This window comes from Mustela nigripes, chromosome 1 (genome assembly GCF_022355385.1).
Source record: "Mustela nigripes isolate SB6536 chromosome 1, MUSNIG.SB6536, whole genome shotgun sequence".
Taxonomy (NCBI): Eukaryota; Metazoa; Chordata; class Mammalia; order Carnivora; family Mustelidae; genus Mustela; species Mustela nigripes.
Genome location: NC_081557.1, coordinates 79,592,755 through 79,607,766, shown reverse-complemented (window position 1 = coordinate 79,607,766; position 15,012 = coordinate 79,592,755). Strand labels below are relative to the sequence as shown.

The window sequence follows — 15,012 nt, the reverse complement described above, 5'->3', positions numbered from 1 at the left end:
GGAAAGTCAAAAGGCATGGCGACTAGTCAGCATTTTATATGTGGGTTTCGCCTGGAGACCAGTTATCAGCTACAACATGTAGGAAAAAGCACATTGGCTTTGGAGTTATACACATCTAGCTTCAAAGTCCAGGTGTCATTAACTATGACCTTATGAATGCTAGCTGACCTTGCCAACCTCTATTTACTTCTATAAAATGGGACTGCCTACCTCACTTGGCTGCTACAAGAAAATATATGTACACAGAGGTCAGGTGCTGGCATATGATGAGCACTCAGCAAATATAAAAGTGCACTGCCTTCCTTCCCTAGGTCTTTTTATTATTAAATCTCCTTAAGCTTCTCTGATCTTAAGTAACTCTGAGAGTGGGAGGGGAGATTTACTTGCTCCTTGTTAATGGATTTTCTACTTGTAGAATGGACACATAATTCTGTTTTTAAAAAGAGTTTTTCTTTTTGGAGTGACCTATTATCATGAGCCACTTGCTAAGAGAAGACCTCCAGAATTTGACTTCTTCCTTTAGGATCTGCCAGGACGTCTCAAAAGGGAGAAATCAGAACAAGAATGGTCAAAACACAAGCATTGTGTATACCTGTCTAGTTCTGAGACTGTGTCTCTGACCATCTTGAGTTTAGCAGAGTCTGTGTTAGTTTCATGGTTAGGAAGTCAGCAGCTAAAAACTCCACCCATGTGCAGATCTTTTAGAAGATGAAAGTGGTGTTGGGATCACAGTCCATGCTTTATATACAAGAATACTTTTACTCCTTACCATCCTGTGTAAATACTTCTTTAGTTGTGAATGTTTACACACCTTTTGGAGAAAACAATCTTTATTTTCAAAGAACTGATCTGTTTTCTCCTTGTCTCATTGTTTATCATCACAGTAAACATATGCTGTCAGTGAAGAGCAATGTCCATTGCAACAAGTTGGAAGGTATAGGTCTAGGGGGTATAACTGGGTGGAGAATTGATCCCCGAGTAGGAAGAGTTGAGGTGAAGTGTTTTAAGATCACAGACAGTATAACTCAGTGGATTATGCCAGAAGTCTTACAGAAGCAGAACCATTTATACTTTAGACGTTGAGGTGATTAAGACAAGCTTTTTGGTACTCTTCAGGCAGTCTTCATCCCTCTGCACCTATGACAGAGTCTCTGTCTTTCCTCATGACTGCAGGTTTCCTGGACTCTACTCTTTCCCTCTCCAGTGCAGAATTCAGCATCATATCCAACCCCTGTCCAATCTGAGACTCTAATACAATGAAGAACTATGCCATCTTACCTCTGAACTAAGGTCCCAAATACAAGATGAAGAACTTTCTGAATGTTTTCTGTACATAGCCATCTCCACTGTTCCATCAGCAGCAAGAGGAGCAGATCTAGGGCTGTGTCAGCTAGCTCTGTCTCTGCTCCTGGGGAATGAAAAGGCATCAAAAGTAACTCAGGGAGTACTTGGGTGGCTCAGTGGGTTAAAAACTCTGCCTTCAGCTTGGGTCATGATCCCAGGGTCCTGGAATCAAGCCCTGCATTGGGCTCCTGCTCGGCAGGGAGCCTGCTTCCTCCTCTTTCTCTCTGCCTGCCTCTGCCTACTTGTGATCTCTGTCTCTCAAATAAATAAATAAAATCTTAAAAAAAAAAAAAAGAAGTAACTCAAAAGAGACCCATTCTGGGGAACATATTTCAACGCACCAGGTCTTCACCACTTTATCAATCATCTTAGGTTTCTGTAATTCTTCTGTACTCAAATCAAGAGATGGTTTACTTTATATCTAAGAAGTTCAGTGACAGGCTCTGTATTTCTTTATAATTCTTTGTTTATATTCCTTAGTCACTCAGTAATATTTATCTTTCTAAAAGATTTTGCACATAATTATTTTGCCTATCTAGCTTCTGTTTCTTTTGTACTTCCCCCACCGGAACTGAATACATTCTATTCCAAGTAACTGCTCCCAAATAATGACTAACTGGAACTGGCAAAGTCCAGTCTCTTCCATTCTTATATTCCACTGGCCTCCACAAAGCATCATGGAAATGTTGTGGGCAACAGATTTGGGGAAATTTTGGGGATTCATTCCCCTGTAAACAAGTTTGCTTTGAAAGTATCTCCATTACACAGAGCTACTGGGTTGGGATCCAGAAGGCTTTAGTTTTTGGTTTTGAGATAACATGTGGTTTGAGGAAGAACACTCCACCTTTGGTAACATATGCCATAACAATGACTGATTTCTTTCCTCTATCAAAGAACGGTAAGACCACAAGTGACTTCACACCCATGCTAAGCTGAAATCTTCTGAACAGATGTACTTTATGGATGGAAACATCCGTTCTTTAACCCCGTTCAAGGGGCCCCATGTCATCTGTGATTTGCTTCCTAGGAGATGTCCCCAGGAATACATAATGTTCCAGAGTGAATCTCAGCAATCTGGTGCTAATGCTGTGATTAATATCAAAATTAATCATCAACAATAATTTTGTTAGTCTTGGACCAAAGGGTATTGTCTCAGCCAGCTTGCCCAAGCTCTCTTCCCTAAAGGGCTCTTTAGGACATTAATAACTTCAGATTTGGATGAATCTTTGAGAACCAAATCCTACTTTTTTCTTAGTCCCATCTAATATATTTCTCTCTCTCTCTCTCTCTCTCTCTATATATATATATATATATATATATATATATATTTTTTTTTTTTTTTTTTTCTGCACTGCATTTCAAGGGGGCATGGGAACTGGTATGTTTATGTCCAGTCATTTCCTCAAAGACAGGATATTCAGTTCCTTGGGAAACAGTACCATGCAGAGCATCAGCCACCCTTCTGGATTTTATGATTTTCTCAAGTTTAGCATTTACCTAGAGCTGCCACCATGTGGTGATAGCCTGTCATAGCAGTAAAAAATAAGAGGAAACAGAGGAAGAGTCCTCTGGAAGAAAACGCTAAGTTTCGCATCATGTGAGCATTTTGTTTCTCAGGGCTGGAAAAAAACCTCACACACAAACTATACCCTTAGAGATATGATGTTCAAAATTTACAGGCTTGACTTTCTCTTCTAAGCTCTCTGATGCTTTTGCTGTTTTAACACTTCATTTACTTAACCAGTGAGATATGTGGGAAGATATCAGATATGTGAGGTTTTTTTACACAGTTAAGCTGAGGTCCATAAAGCAGAGGTCAGGTGACTGTTCAAGTACACCTGAGAAACAATGCTAAAATCAGTTTTTTTCTCCCCTCCTCCCCCAGGATTCTGTGATCTTTTCTTTTCAGAGGGAGACTGTCTTAGTGGAACTGAAAACTTTTTTATAAGTTCTAGCTCAGCAAACATACTAATACCCAGGGCTCCCAATTCTTCCTCTGTAAAAAAACAAAAACAAAAACAAAAACAAAACAAAAAAAAACTGTATTTTTTTGGGGAAGCAAACCTCCCTGCCCTCACCTCTTCTCCCTTCCTGCTCTATGCTGGGGAACCGGGTGGTGTCATTTGTTACAGTAGTAAATAAAACAGAAGGAAAAGATCCAGGAAAAAGGGAGAATTCCATCTTGAGCTTTAGTTGCTCTATGGTACATCAAAGTGGAGATTTCTGGTAAGCAAGTGGAAATATGACATCCAGTATTTTGGCATCGTCAGCACATGTTAGACTTAAAATCAAGAGTACAAATGAGATCACTCAGGGGGAGTATACAGAGTAAGAACAGAGAGCCAAAAAAAAAGTTCTGGAAGGCTACTAAGGGAACCAACAAAGGGGACTGAGAAGAGATCACAAGAGAGGTAGAGAGAAAACCAGGAAAGGGGTACCAAAGACACAAAAGAAAGTTCGTAGGTCAAGGGAGTCCAAAGATGCCAAACCATGGCAAAAATAACATAAGATAATATTATATTCATGGATCTTATTTTGCTGGACCAGAACTCCCTGTTTTTGTCCCTTGCTCCTGTTTGACTCAGCTCTGGGGACTGTGTCAAATTCTTCTTTGTATCCCAGGACTCAGCACAGTACCTCAAACACTGGTGTTTAACACATAGCTTGCTTAGCTGAACACAAAAGAAATTACATCAATGAATCCTGACTGTCACACCCTGCCTCCCTTCTCTGTGGGGATGGAGATCTTGTCACGTACCTGGATCACCACTGCGGAGATCTTGGGCGGGCACAGCTGCATCAGACAAGTAACCATCCATACAAGCTTTAGGGATTTGTTCTGGATCTTTTCCTGGGGCTTCTGTTGGCTGCATTTCTAATAACTTTGTCTGTTTTTCAATAAAGGATTCCATCACAGATGTGGATAGGATTTCTGACTCCTGAAGAAAGTGCCAGTGTCATATCACATAAAGAATGAAGAAAATAGAGTAACCATGGCCTTTCAGCTTCTTCCTATTCCTTCCCTGCACTAAGTATCATGAGTATAGAACCCAACTAACTCTGTGGCCACCTTTGGAAACTTCTCACTTTCTACCTAAATCCCAAGTAAAACAATGCCTTTGTATTCTCATTCACTGCAAATACATTTGGGTCATTTGTTCTCTCCCAGGAACTGGCCTTCCTTCTCATTCTGCCATCTTTTATTGTAAGCCCATGACCCTTGAGTTTAGAATAAAAATCAGAGATCTAGATGCTGGTTAAGTCCTTTAGCAAGGCACCTTTATCTCTCCTGACTTTGGAGAATGTAACTGCAGGATCAACATCCCAGCTATTAATTCCAGGAGTTATCTAGGAACTTCTTACCACATTGCCTTCCTGGAGACCGTAGAGAATCTTCTCAGGTGCCTCAGTGATATTCAGTGCTGGAGCAATCTTACTGGAAGAGAACCTCAATCTGGACCTGGTATTGACACAAAAGAGCAGAAACAACATAATTTATGGCTTTGATCTCCAAACAAAGGGCTGATAAGTATTAATACCTTAAAACAAGAACACCCATACTTATTCTTGGGAGCTTATTATGATCAGAGTTGCCAGGAGAGACCTGGCCCTGAAATTCCCAAAATGATATACATTCTGACAGTTCTTAATACATAGCGCAACCACTGCACTAAGCTATGTCCACGATGCATTTGTGAAAAGGCTTTTGCTAATGTAAAATAGGGGCCAGCCTATCCTGGTTGTATTCCCACAAGCTAAAAAATGGCTAGCATATACTATCTACTCATTAAAAATTTGCTGGAGATTAAATTGACAAGTGGCATAAACCAAGGTTTTTGTTGCTGTTGTTCGTGCCCTTTTCATACATCCACTTCTCTCCCAGTGTGCCAAATAAAAGTAGGGAAGGAACCACAAGTGCTAACCTCATATTTCGAGGCTCTTATAAGCACAGATATCACAGTCATCCTTCAAAATATGGGCTCAGTTAAAAAAGGCTAAAAACTGTTATTGCTGGTCCATGAGACACGAACATAGAAAAAGACAGTCAGGCAGACATACAGAAACAGACATACAAACTCTCCACCCTTCCCTCTCCCTCCTCCAACACATGCACACCCACACACACACCCATGCGCAGACATACACACACACATTCTCTTCTCTCTTTCACTCACTCACTTACTCTTTCTCTTCATAATGGTCCAGGTACAGATATGAAGTCTGCAGTTAGGGGTAAGTGTGATGCCCTTCCCTTCCACATGTTGATTTTGGAAGGGTAAATGTGGGACCCTAGCGCAGGACAGAATAGCATAAAATAGGCCCTATATGTGTTCATCTTGGCCCTTTCCTGTTTATTGCTAGTATGTGCATCTTCTGAGCTAAGATTTCCAGAAATGATCACAGAGATCAGTTATAAGTCTTAGTTCTTAATAGGAAAGAAACATTTCAATTTTCCAGGAAAATAGAAAAGAAGAATATCCATATTCTACAGTTTTCCCTCTAGTCAAAACTCCATGGTCTGTTTAAGCCCTGGGTTCCCATGGCAAGACAAACATTTAGCAGGGATACCTATGCTGGATCTCAAGCTCCTTTGGGATGAGCACTGAGGAGTGTGGGGTCTGGCTTTGTATAAAAACTGATATGTATGTCCTATCTCCTCTCTCCTAGGGCCAGAAAGTGGGGATAGACTTTGGTTGAGGACTGGCAATCATCCTGAGAATTGGAAAGGGTCCCCGCGTGACCAAAGGGCTTCTCACTTGCTGGGCTTCTTGCCTTCTGTCTGGGGCTTGGTTTCTGTCTCGGCCTCACTCAGCTCTTCTGTTGGGCTCTGGGGTTCGGAGCGAGGAAATGCTGTCTTCAGTGTATCCACGATAGCACTTACCACCATCTGCAGGGGTCAGAGGTGCAGGGTCAGACAGAAACCACCAAATGAGCAGTTGTCTTATGGTGCTTTATGCAATGAAGATGAGCAGATAGCCAGGCTACCTAGTGGAGCCTTTTCATCAGCATAGTCAGATACCAGACAGATTTCCTGGCAACTATCCCCCCTTTTCTCGGTGGCCATAAAAATCTGCTTCCTCACAGAGTTAAGACAAACAATGCCATGGGAAAAGAAGGCAAAACAAACAATGAGATAAATAAAAAGCTGGGAGTTCTGCAGGCTGGTGAAATAGTTTTCATTTTTCAATTTCTTTTCTTGCATATAAAGGAATGATTTTTCGTTTCCAAATCAATAATACTTTCACTAAGATATGAATAAATGGAAGTGATGTAGGTAGGAATATATGGAAAAGAGAAAGAGTAAAGATTATCAAAAAAGAAATATATTCTAGAAGCATATATAATATTAACACACTCAGAGTAATTCACAGAGAAAAGAACTGTTTTTTTCAGTTAATCCACACAATTTTTCTTCTTTACAGAAAGAGTAACAAAAATTACTCATGTCAAAATTAAGGAATAATTAATAAGAGTTGACATAAACTACTCGTAAAGACCAAATAAAACAATCCTCACTGAAAAGCAAGAGTTGTGTATATTTTTCGGAATGGAAAAACGGCTAAAAAGGAAAATTCACAAATGAAACCCTAAAATACCAAAGAAGTAAAAAGAAATCTTTACTTTTCCTTTGGTGCTCCTTGCTAATTAACACTGCTGGCTGACAGCAGCATCATGCCTTCCTTAATTCTTGCCTGTGTTTATCCTCTACAAAGAACATAGCTAGTACAGCTAAGACAAGGCTTAAGTGATGGGGTAAGATGATGATAAAGCACAGGGGTAACAAACCAGGGAAAGAACAAGAGGACAGCATGAATAGATAATGCAGCTTAGAAAATTTAACTTGTTCTCAAGGCTCACAAAATTGTAGTTGCGGACAGGGTTCTTATCTGCTCTGTTCACTCTTGTATCACCAGCAGTTAGTCCTGTTCATGATCAAGCTCATACTTGACCAGGGAAGCAGTAAGTGGCTGGTAAGTCAGTGAGTGAACACATCTGTGTAGATGGACACATCCACATGGAATTCTGGGGAATTCTACTTCATCCCTCCCTTTTCAGTTTGCAGCTTTTTCTTCATAGCAATGAATGTCTCCTAATTCCTACCACAATATTCCACTTTTTCATTTTATCTCCTGAAATCTAGAGAGAGACCCACCTTCTCCAGTGAGTCAGTGGTTTCTAACCTTTTTAAACACATGCCATCTTTGGATAAACATAAACCTCAGACTTGTGCCCTGGAGACTCTAAAATCATCTGGTAATCCCTGCTTACAGGATATAATGTGTTGTACAAATGCCCTTCTTCTACCATCTCCAAAGGTTCTGAGCTAACCTCTTGAAAAGTATAATTCTTTCCATGCTCTGTTCTCCAACAGAGAGTCACCACACCAGTCTAAATCCAGCTTTGTGTCCTGTCTTGGGGCTCTTTTTCCTGAGTGACCAACACCAGGAATGATCCTTACCTCCAGGAGACTTTTCTGCCACCACCATCTATGGAGGTACAGATCTATCCCTACTTTCCTCCACTGAATAACAATGTCATAATATTGTCTAGGAGATGTGTGAACACATATAGTGTCATAGTTGCCCACTGTAATTCAGCAAAGTGATGGTCCAACCAATATTTGCAATAGGTCTTGAACATTCTCATCCACGTTCCATGGGCTCCTCTCTGCTGTCTCTCCCCACCCCCAAACTCCTTTATTTTTTAATCCTTGCATACACTCTGGTGAGAAACTAAAGCTGAGCACAGTGGCCCTGCTGGTACCTTGTCTATTCTGGACACCATGAATGGTTTCTTGACAAAGGCAATACGAGCATCTGTGTTCAGAGCAAGGAACTCCTGCATCTCCTCACTGTTAGCGATCTCTGGAATGGCACAGAGTTGCTGAAAAAGATACAAGAAGGATTTCAAAGAGAAATTCTGGTCCCCAGGTCTTTCCAGGTTGGCTCGGGTATCTGATAATTAGAATGAGAACACAGCCAAAACAGAAGGGTGCTGACCTTTAGAAAGGATTCCAGGAGGCTCTTTCGGGCTTCTACTCTGTCACTATCCATGTTGCCAAATGGAAGATCCGGAAAGAGCTTTTTAGGACCCTTCACGTCTTAAAAAAATGAAACACAAACTCATTCACTTAACATTTACTGAGAGATATTCCATATAAGATACATCATATATGCAAAGAAAACAGAATGGTTGAATATATTCCTAAAATCTTATTTTATTTTTTTTTATTTAGGGAGTTCCAAATATATCCCAAGGATATAGTACATACACTCTACTCTTGTTATCAGTATTCAGGATAAGGTACAGGAAGCCTTATGCCTCAGGAGTTACAAATGAGGGCTCTAAAGTCCAGCTGCCCAAGTTTAAATTTTAGCTCCAATCCCTACTATGAGAATGACCTTCAGCAAGTTGCCTAATCCTTCTTTGACGTTTCTCTCCATAAAGTGGGGATAATGACAGTTATCTAATCCATAAGCTGTTCAGAGAATTAAGTGAGCTAATATGTGTAAAGTACTTAGAAGAGAACCTGGCAAAAGTTTTCAAGCTCAGTTCAGTGGTAACTATTATTATTAAGAAAGAAAATGCAGGAACGCCTGGGTGGCTCAAAGGGTTAAAGCCTCTGCCTTTGGATCCAGTCATGATCCTGGGGTCCTGGGATTGAGCCCGCATCAGGCTCTCTGCTCAGCAGGGAGCCTGCTTCCCTTCCTCTCTCTGCGTGCCTCTCTGCCTACTTGTGATCTCTGTCTATCAAATAAATAAAATCTTAAAAAAAGCAAAATGAAAGAAAGAAAATGCATTACTGAAATCCCCAACTTATGCCTAAACTTATTAAAAGGTTTATTTGGGTAATCATCAGTTTTGTAGGTTTTTTTTTTTTTAATCAAAGTAGCTGGCTTACTAGCTTATTTTTAGAGTTAAATTTTATTACATTTTCTTACTGTTCCTGTGCCTTATGGGTGTCAAATAGCAAACACACAAAAAGCCTGGTTGTTAAAGGAAGGATGGCGAGTATTTCTGGATACTATTTTAATATTTAAGAGCAATCCATGTCTGCATGCATGTGGAAAAGTTGATTTAACTCCTTACGCTACCTCACGGACACAGGTGGAAATATGAAAGTTTCTTAAGCTTAAACTAGATGGGCCACAGAACAAAGCATTAAATGGCAAAGAAGTACCTCAGAAAGAATGGGGTCAGTGCTATCCAGCACTAAAACCCAAAACATATGAAAGCAAACTGGCAGAACACGGGCCCCTTGTTGCTGTGTTCTCCTCCTCTATCCCTCCCCACAAACTACTAGGCCTCCAGCCTCTCAGATCAGGGGGCTAGATGCGTAAAGCAAGCAGGCAGTCTGGGCTGGGGAAACTCCTGACTTTTGATGAACTTTCGGAGATCTGACTTCTCCTCCAGACGAGTCTGTAGATTCAGGAACTCGCGGTAGCGGCGATTCACAGTGTGGTAGGCCACCTGCTGCAGGCCACTGCTGTTCTCACCATCCAGGGCCGTCTCATACTGTTGAATGAACACATTTGTTTAGGGCATCAGCTCAATGGCCACAAAGTAAGTGCACAGCAGAGGTAAAGGGAGGGAAAAGTTTCTATTCTCTTTATTTCTTCCTTTTCTTTTTTAAAATTTATTTGACAGAGAGCGACACATACACAAGTAGGCAGTGTCAGGCAGAGGGAGAGGGAGAAGCAGAATCCCACTGGGAAGGGAGTCTGATGTGGGGCTCAATCCCAGAACCCTGGGATCATGACCTGAGCCAAAGGCAGAAGCTTAACTGTTACTGAGCCACCCAAGTGCCCCACTTCTGAACCTACTAGATCCAACTGCTGCTCTGAGTTGCAATAAATAACTTGAATTCCAAGGATAGCTGAATTAAGGAATGAGATGTGCTCCCCAACATATGTGGCCCAGAAAGAGAAATGAGTTTTGCTATTCTCCATTTCCTCCTTCTCCCTCAAAACCCCTTCCTACAAACACTTTCTTTACTTATAAAACAGCTATAGGGCTCCTGGGTGGCACAGGCAGCTAAGGGTCCAACTCTTGGTTTCAGCTCAGTTTTGACCTCACGGCCGTGAGGGATCGAGTCCTGTGTCAGGCTCCACACTTGGAGTGAATTCTGCTTGTGATGGTCTCTCCCTCTCCCTCTGCTCCACCCACTTATCATTCTCTCTCTGAAATAAATAAATCTTTTCCAAAAATGGCTATATTAATATTTTTCAAATCTTGAAGAGTATAAAACAGAAGGTACAAGAGCACCTCTTTCACTCCTTAATTATAGGTTGGACATTATAAAAGGATAACCATTTGCCATTATACTTGACCAGTGATTATTTATGTTATTTAGGGGGAAGAACAAATAATCCAAAACAGCTGATGAATAAAATCATTTGTTTGCCTGGAATGCATTAGAGGAACATGTGTTTTTATTTTGCTATGGGCAGATTAATTATTATTCTTGGAGCTAAATTTTTTTTTTTTCCCTAAGCACATATCATCTGTATGATTGTAAGTCACATGAATACTGGAGATGTTGTAAGGGGTCAAAGTTCCCTGTCTTCATATGTGTGGAGGGCCAGTATGTGGGAAAAGAAAACTTGTACTGAATGTTCCCCCAGAGCAAACACCCTGAGCAGCATGAAAGCTGCAACTCAGTGCAGGGTAGACTTTTGGACAGAGTAGTTAAGATATAATGAAATAATGTGCAAGAACTATGTATGTACTTGCTCTCATTAGGGGTAGGTTACCATTTTTGTTTGGAGGAGGCATTATATTGTGGGGCAAGTGATGGAACACATAATCTCTTTGTTGGTGGGTTTAAGGCTGTATTAAAATTTTCTAGAGCCAGAGTGAAGTATTCATCACGAACTGACATAAGCAAAGTAAGAGTCCCTCAGACCAGCACTGTGAAAGAAAGGCCTGCGTAAGAGACCCAGACAGAATTCAAGGTGGGGCTCTCAATCCTAGAGCACCTGGGAGTTTCTGTGGAAAGGTCTGCTCCCTGAGTGACACTAACAACACACATATATTTCCAAACCTGGCTACTCCTCAAAAATCAGTTGGGCTTCTTTTTAAAAAGATTCTGATAGGCTCTGATAGAGCTGAATGAAAATTTATAAAAATACCCTCTTCTGGTGAATGGGAGGCAGTCTACCCTAACGCCAGTTTCAGGGAGCCACTGCTGTAACTGAATTCACCATGTAATACATGAACCCCTTCATATCATCTCTGCCAAGTAGTTCCTACTTCTGTGCTTAACTACCTCTAGGAATGAGGAAGCTATTAAACCTTTTGAGACGATATATATATATATCGATATATATATATCAAAATATATATATATATGTATATATATATATATATTTCCTAAACAAAGTACAAAAGATACTAGTAATTAAAAAAGGAAAGAAACAAATTAACAAGGAGGTTTGGAAAGAGAATTTCTGGACAAGCCTCTATATTGGAACCACTGAAAAATATATGACCCTCAGTATCCTAAGAACTCTGAGATTCTAGGATTATTTGCATAGATACTGAAGAAAAGCCAGCACTGCTTTACAAATTATCTTCAGACCATTCACATATAGACTGCTGAATTGAACATAGTAAATGAAGAGTAGCCTCTCTCCTTTAGAACACTAGCTTCATTCGCTCTGCTCTCCAAACCCATTCCCAGTACAGAGTGGGTGACCGTAATTCTAATCCTGTTACCTTCACTGTGTAGAGTGTGTATGGGTGGAATCCAGTGCCACTGTGCTCTCGAGCAGTAATGGTACCAGTGATACGAAGGTTCTGGATGACAACCGGGCCATCTGGACTGCTCAGGGGCTCAAAGCTGAAGGTGGCTGAGGTGAGAGGACCAGTTGGAGAAGAGGAAAGCAGAACCTGTGGCAGACTAGGATCTACAGAGCTCACGTCATTGGTGAGATCCTTCTCTAAGCCTGAGGGTCGTGGGAGGCAGGTCCTTTCTGGATCTGTCAGCAAAGCTGTAAGAGAGGTGACATCTCCTTGTTCCACTTCCTTGTCTGCTGTGTCAATGTGGATCTCTGGGCAGGAAGTCAGCATGGAGACTAGTAGCCCTGTCTCTGTTTCTGTTCTTGGACCCTCCTCGGGCTCTGCTCCCTCAATTCCTTCGGATCCCTCAATATCCTTAGACTCCAGAGACTGGGGACCCTCCAGGGCACACAGGGCATCCTGGATCCTGTCAGAGAGGAAGTTGCCTGGGGTCATGAGCATGATGGTTTCCTTGCTCAGCTCAGACAATGGAGACTCCAGCTCTGTGTCTTCACATAAAAACAAAGGGCCTCGAATATCTGGCTGCAGGAAATGAGATGAGTTGTTTCCTATTTTTCTCTCTTCTGGCAGGCCACCCAGTTCTCCCTCTATTGCTTCACGGCCTTCCTCAACTTCTGGGGAGTGGTGGGAAGGCCCGTCTGGCTCACTACAGTTTAGTAGCACTGGCGCTGCTGCTGGAGAAGGGGCTCTCACTTCCGGGAGGCTCTGTACCTCAACAATCAGTGGCAGAGATGTGGGCACTGAGGGCTTTTCCAGGGCACTGGCTGGGGAAGTCGATTTAACCACCGCTGTCGGATTATTTCTGGCCTTGGAAAAGATGCCCACAAGTACAAGGTGGATCCAGTCAGGATCTGACAGCCTGCTGATCAGTGGTAAGATTACATTGCAAGTAATGAGTTCCACCACGACATGGCGACCGGTCCGGGTCTCCAAGTGGGGCTTTGGCACTAGTCCTTGAAGCAATAAATTTACAATGCCACGTGTATAGGTGACCTCAGTGGTGACGCTCTGTACAGCAGGATGTGGGGCAGCAGCTCGGCAGTAAGCCTCCCAGAGCTGGGAGGGATCAACGGTACCACTCTGCTTCCCAGCCAGGGCTTCCTTCGCCTGAATATAGCTCTGCAGGTGACAACCGCAGAGAGTAAGAACCCTCTGTGCAAGAGCATGACTGTCCACCATGCCCATCCTCCTCCGGAGCTCCTGGACCAACCCTCTCATGGCAGCCTCCATTTCTTCCTCAAAGGCTGGCTCCTGGCTCACAGTGCGATACCACGATGACACAAAGTCCCGCATAATCATCTGGATGGTGCGGTCGATCTCCTGTTCCAGTTGCCTCTCTGCCTCAGGGTTTGGAGGGCAGGTGGCCACTGGGATGAAGCGTTCCAGGTGCAACCGACCTGAAGCCCCCACAATGGCGTTGGAGCCCAGCCATCCTCCCAGCACCGCCAGTAATGCGGACAAAAGGCACAGGAGCCACACATTGACCAGAAAGTGGATGACCAGGAGCCAGCCGAGCACAATCCCCACAGCCATCAGCTTCCGGCTACTCAGCAGGTTATTGAGGTTCCAGCTCGACCCAGCTGGGGCCTCTGGTAACGAGGACGCTGTCTCCGCCTTCATGGCTGAAAGGGGCAGATGGCTACCCAGTCGATCGATCGCCCTCTCTCTACTTCACCTGAGTTCGGGAATGGGGCGTTAACTGTACGGAGACAAGGCTATCTGGGTTGCTATTCGGGGACCGGGGCAGTACTCTGGATCCTCGGAGTCCTACACGCTCCGCAAAGCCACAGAGGCGCTTCTCCCCCTCGCTCCAGCCCCTTCCAGCGGAGACGCCGCTCTCGGAGACTCCGAGGCCTTCATAATGCAGAGGTCGGAGAGGCTCCGCGCTGCCTGGGGAGGGCGGGGCAGGGCCTCGGCGCCCCTCACCCAACACTTACAGACGCCGAACACCGGGTCATACACCGCTGGGGGGGCGCGCCCAGACCGAACCCCGATTTGTGGGGGACACAACAGTGTCTTCGCCGCCGCCCTCGGAGGAACTCTCCCCCGGGCTCGGCTCCCCGGGCGACTGCAACCAGCCGCCAGGTTTCTGTCACGGCTGCCGGCCGGCGGCTGCCGGCGACAACTTCCGGGTCGACGTCGGCAGGGCGGGGTATGCTGGGAGAACGGGCCGCGCGTCCTGAGGAGCGGCGCTGCGCGCGGCTCCCCCTGGTGGTAAGGATCGGCCGTGACAACACCAGCGGAAAGTGATCTCCCAAACTCTTGCCTGGCTGAAGGGTGAGCTAAGTTCCCAAAGCCGGGTGGAGCACAGAGCGGCCTTGCAGGCAGTAACCCTCGAAGACTGAGACTTCTAGCTTTATTAAATGGAGTCAGCCAGCATTTTTTACTGCTTAGGCAAACTCTCAGTAATCCAGTTTGTTTTAATCCCATGCGGGCATTTTTTTATTGACTTGATACATTTTAACATTTACCCCGCTCCCTCCTGGGGCCCCCCTGCACCCCCCAGTACACAGCTCGTGTACCTTGTTCTCAGGAATTGCAGAACACAAGGCGTACAAAGTTAATACAGAGATAGATTTTTTCCTTATATTTCACATACTCTGTAACAAAATCATATTTGGGACTTGGAGGTTATTTACTGGTGGCATTACCCAAGCAATCAGATACCTTGAACATCTGCTATATTCAATCACTGTGAATAGGTAATGTGGACGAATAGAGCAGTCCTTGTTCTCAAGGACCTGGCAGATAGGGGCGCCTAGGTGGCTCAGTGGGTTGAGCAGCTGCCTTCGGCTCAGGTCATGATCCCAGGGTCTTGGGATCCAGTGCCCGCATTCTGCTACCTGCTCTCGGACAGCCTGCTTC

General features: G+C 43.7%; 1 protein-coding gene across 1 annotated transcript in view; it reads right to left on the bottom strand.

The window, feature by feature from the left end:
• The window catches only part of SNX19 (sorting nexin 19), a 38,465-nt gene extending 24,191 nt beyond the window's left edge, over positions 1 to 14,274 (bottom strand). The window contains exons 1-8 of the mRNA XM_059413681.1: positions 12,064 to 14,274; positions 9,723 to 9,861; positions 8,346 to 8,446; positions 8,110 to 8,229; positions 6,102 to 6,232; positions 4,708 to 4,804; positions 4,103 to 4,283; positions 1,279 to 1,408 (exon numbers count right to left, since the gene is read on the bottom strand). Of these exons, the coding sequence (XP_059269664.1) occupies positions 1,279 to 1,408; positions 4,103 to 4,283; positions 4,708 to 4,804; positions 6,102 to 6,232; positions 8,110 to 8,229; positions 8,346 to 8,446; positions 9,723 to 9,861; positions 12,064 to 13,767 (2,603 nt within the window). The 5' untranslated portion in view covers positions 13,768 to 14,274. The remainder of the gene's footprint in view (positions 1 to 1,278; positions 1,409 to 4,102; positions 4,284 to 4,707; positions 4,805 to 6,101; positions 6,233 to 8,109; positions 8,230 to 8,345; positions 8,447 to 9,722; positions 9,862 to 12,063) is intronic.
• Between the last annotated feature and the right edge of the window lie 738 nt (positions 14,275 to 15,012).